This window comes from Acipenser ruthenus, chromosome 42 (genome assembly GCF_902713425.1).
Source record: "Acipenser ruthenus chromosome 42, fAciRut3.2 maternal haplotype, whole genome shotgun sequence".
NCBI classification, from domain to species: domain Eukaryota; kingdom Metazoa; phylum Chordata; class Actinopteri; order Acipenseriformes; family Acipenseridae; genus Acipenser; species Acipenser ruthenus.
The window spans coordinates 5,846,187-5,850,629 of NC_081230.1; the positions used below are offsets into that span (position 1 = coordinate 5,846,187).

A 4,443-nucleotide genomic window follows, 5' to 3' on the forward strand; every position below is an offset into this window, starting at 1 on the left:
GATGCACTCACGCTGTGGACGGAGACGAATAGGGTTGGATAGAGCTTTAGATATTTCAATGCTTTTGAATTGTACAGATTGACAAAGGGTTCAAGATTTATGAAACACTATTTGCTTAATTTTTCCTTTTAATTTACATGCCTGAGTGTAATATCTGAATAAAGTATGCTGTAGTAATCAAGCATGGAGCAGAGTCAGAGCACTACACACATGCTATTGTGTTCCCTTGCTGATTCGAATGGCCTTACCATCAAACACAATACATATTCATAGTCAGTATAGTGATTCACGTGTAAATCAGATTCTTTCAAAGCAACAGAGCACAGATATAATGGGTTTCCAGCTACTGGCTTTCATTTGAATTTTACTATGAGATGCTGTAAATTGGGTCGGTTAATTGAATAACAATAAACGAGATGTATGTGATCACAGATCTGTAGCCTATGGCACCGGTACATTGAAAATCAAAAATCAAAATAATGAAAAAGCCCAGCATGGCATCGCCCGATTAGACAAAGCGTTACCACCCAGGTCTGTCTGCAATCATTTATCTCTCCCTGCCTTTATCAGACTGGAATTCAGTGCAGCAATCTGCCTGCCCCTCCCTTTCATTATCCACTGTGAAAAATCATAGAGTTTAAACTAAAATAACCGAAATGTATGGGCATATGGGCGAATTCTAATGTGTTTTACAGCAGTTGGTTGACAGTCTTTGAACGACTGCAAATTAAAATGTATAATGTTTTAATTTACAAATGCTGTCTAACGCTATTGTATGCGATGGCATTGTGTGAGCGTTTGCTTGATCATATCGAATCTAGCACGCTGTTGTGTATCGTGTATTGCTTTATGAGGCGCGATTGATTGATGAACGCGAGACCCTGTTTTCGGAGAGACGACAGCAGGTATTCGTTGAAGCAGCCTTGCCTCCCTGCAGAACGCTTCTCCCTCTCTGTCCCTTCCCTTTCCTCGCTTCATTGCAGAGCTGCAATCTCAGCTAGCTGTTCTTAATCAGAGCACGACACTTATTCCAAACACACGAACCGCGTTGTAACTAGCTGCTGTGTATAATATTTGTAAGACTTGGTATCTGATACGAACAACACAAAGCCATTAAGCATTGCACTGGTTATCGTGTCAAACTGCAGCAGCACCATTTATGCTTCAATGCTGTCGTGCACTTTTCACCAAAAGAAAGCTAACGGGGTGTTTTTTTTTTTTTTTTCACGCTGCAGTATTGTTTCTTCTCTATTGCCTGCACTCAATTATTAACACACACGCACACCACAGTCGCACATAACGAACATGCACTTTTCCAATCCATTAGTTATCCAGCTAATCTTAGATGCTGAGCGTGTTCATACTGAACTGCTGAGCGTGTAAAAAAGAAATTCCTCTTACCATTTTTTTTCTTCAGAGAGGAACTCCGCGATACTTTCTTACAGCGCGACTGCGAGGGGGTCGATGTAAGCCAAACTGCCGCACATGGTACGGTGCGCCAAGATATATACTGAACCGACACATTTAGGTAACCATGGCGACGGCTTTCATGGTTTCTCATTGGCCGAAACTAGAGTCTGCTCGGCCGCTGAACCGTCTGTCAGGCTGTTTGCGGTGACATGAAACAAAGAAAAGCCCCGCTCTGAACAGTATTGTGGGGCGAGGCACTGTCATTTATAGACCGCTACTTCAACCGAAATACCTGTCTCTAGCTAGGGCAACAGTGAATGGAGTGCACATACAATCAGATGTTGATAATGGCAAACTTCAGTTTTTTTTAGAGATCTCTTTAGATCTCTTGCTGACCTGGGGATCTCTGGCACTGCTCTGGCCTGGTTCTCCTCCTACCTCTCCAACCGCACTTACCAGGTAACCTGGCGTGGAGCAACCTCCACACCTCACCCTCTCTTAACTGGAGTCCCCCAAGGGTCAGTCTTGGGTCCTCTCCTGTTCTCTCTCTACACCCGCTCCCTGGGCCCCCTCATCGCATCCTATGGTTTCTCATACCATTTCTATGCTGATGATGCTCAGATTTTCCTCTCCTTCCCCACCTCTGACTCCACCATCTCCTCCCGTATCTCTACCTGTCTGTCTGCTATTTCCTCCTGGATGCACTCGCATCACCTCAAACTCAACCTCTCTAAATCTGACCTCCTTTTCTTTCCCTCCTCCTCCCCCTCCTCTGATCTCTCTATCTCTGTTCCTCTGGAATCTACCACACTCTCTCCCTCTTCCTCCGCTAAGAACCTTGGAGTCACCCTGGACCCCTGCCTCTCTTATTCCCAGCACATCTCCACTCTGGCACGCACTTGCCGATTCATTCTGAGCAACATCCGAAGAATCCGACCCTTCCTCACCAACTATGCTACCCAGCTCCTGGTCCAGGCCCTGGTACTCTCCCGCCTAGACTACTGCAACTCCCTCCTGGCTGGCCTCCCTGCGTCCGCCACCCGTCCGCTCCAGCTCATCCAGAACTCTGCTGCTCGCCTGGTGTTCTCTCTACCTCGCTTCGCCCACGCTACTCCACTACTCCGCTCGCTCCACTGGCTCCCGATCACCGCTCGCATCCAGTTCAAGACTCTTGTACTAGCCTACAGATGCCTTGACCAGACTGCACCCAGCTACCTCCAGACCCTCATCTCTCCCCACACCCCCACTCGACCTCTCCGCTCCGCCTGCACTAGAAGACTGGCTCTACCTCCGCTACGCTCCCCTGCCTCCCGAGCCCGCTCCTTCTCCACCCTTGCTCCGCAGTGGTGGAACGACCTTCCTACAGATGTCAGGACTGCCCAGTCCCTGACCACATTCCGGCGCCTCCTTAAGACTCACCTCTTCAAACAGCACCTGTAGAACTCCTCTGTTGTATCCTGGGACACTATCACCCTTCATTTAAATATGCTTTATTTTGCTCTTATCTGCCCCCTATTTTACTGCATTTAATCCTGTACTTCAGAATATTGTAATCTGCCAAGTGTTTAACCTGTAGTATTTTGTACTTAATCATATCCTGATGTAACTTTCACTATTATCTGCTGTATTATTGAATTGTGGTTTGTCACACTTGAAAAAATTATTGTATTTCTTGCTCTTATTGTATGACTTGTATTGTAACACTTGAATGTATTTGTATTTGCTTGCGATTGTAAGTCGCCCTGGATAAGGGCATCTGCTAAGAAATAAATAATAATAATAATAATAATTTTACATCACCCAAGCACTGATCTTACATAAGTTTTATTTTGCGGCTTGTACAATGACGGTGACGGTTTTTAATGTCAATTTGCGGGTCTGACCCACGAAATGAAGGTCACTTGGGTGGTCTGCTGTTTGTAGGAATTCATACAGTATTTAAACAAATTACAAATCCTGCGAATGATGGTGATTTCTAATTTCAAATGGACGCTATTTTTTAAGAGCTACTTGGTCCAGGTCTCAATGGTCACAGTTATCTTAACTCGTGCATTCCGTTTGTTTGCAATGTTTTTGTATGATTTTCTGTTTCTGTGTGGCATCCTGGTGACATTGTGAAGCACCCCTGGAGCCTCAGAAGGGCTCTCAAACATGGCTTCACCAGACTGACCACCAGCCTGACCTCTGCAAAACTGCCCTAGACGATATAAGAAATATATCAATAACAAATTCCTCCACAAGGGGCAGAGTTCTGCAGGGGGCAGGTAATGTTTACACTCTGGTGTACCAGCACAACTTGAAGGCATGTCTGGGAGCACTTTGAGTTTTCAATGTTACAAGCTGTGCTGACTGAAACAGAACATAATACGAGCGAATCTAAACAACCAGAGAATTCATTAGTTAAGAGAATTGAGATATGTGAACCCCATAGCAAGTACTATTTAAAGAATTGTATTGAACAAATACCCTTTGTAACATTAACTTGGAGAATTTACCTTATTAGGTGGTGAGCATTAGATTCTAAAGTAAAAGCAGACTCAACTGGCCAGGTGTCCAGTGACTTCAAGCAGACACCTGCAGGGCTGGCCTCTGTCCTCCAGGGGCTGGCAGCTCACCAGCCCCTCTCCTGATAAAGGCACGGCCGTGTGGTGTGCAGGGTGAGTCACACAGTCAGGAGAGTGCAGGGTCCTGGTTGTGCAAAGTTGCCGATCTTCACTGGGGATTCCACGGAGAGCACTGTCTCTGGCACTCCTGTGGGTTAGGGAGGCAATCAGGGACTGTTCCTCCTCATCTCGCTACAGCAGACCTATCAGGTAACCGGGGAGATCAAAGCACCTGCAGGCTGCCATTTGTCCTCCAGGGGGCAGTAGCTCACCTCTGCTGTGGAGCTCCAGGATATAAGAGGCGATGATTGGCTTGGGGATCAGAGGACACACGCTTACCTTCAGAACTGAGCTGTTGTGGAGAATGCTGCGGTGAGGGAGGAAAAACATGGGTAAAATAATTAGGTTTTCCCAATTATTAAAAGCACAC

At 46.0% G+C, this 4,443-nt stretch overlaps 1 protein-coding gene across 1 annotated transcript in view; it reads right to left on the reverse strand.

Annotated features, from left to right (window-relative positions):
* The window catches only part of LOC117400950 (tubulin alpha chain), a 3,290-nt gene extending 1,787 nt beyond the window's left edge, over positions 1–1,503 (reverse strand). The window contains exons 1-2 of the mRNA XM_034001310.3: positions 1,402–1,503; positions 1–12 (exon numbers count right to left, since the gene is read on the reverse strand). The exon at positions 1–12 is cut by the window's left edge and continues 211 nt beyond it. Of these exons, the coding sequence (XP_033857201.2) occupies positions 1–12; positions 1,402–1,404 (15 nt within the window). The 5' untranslated portion in view covers positions 1,405–1,503. The remainder of the gene's footprint in view (positions 13–1,401) is intronic.
* Between the last annotated feature and the right edge of the window lie 2,940 nt (positions 1,504–4,443).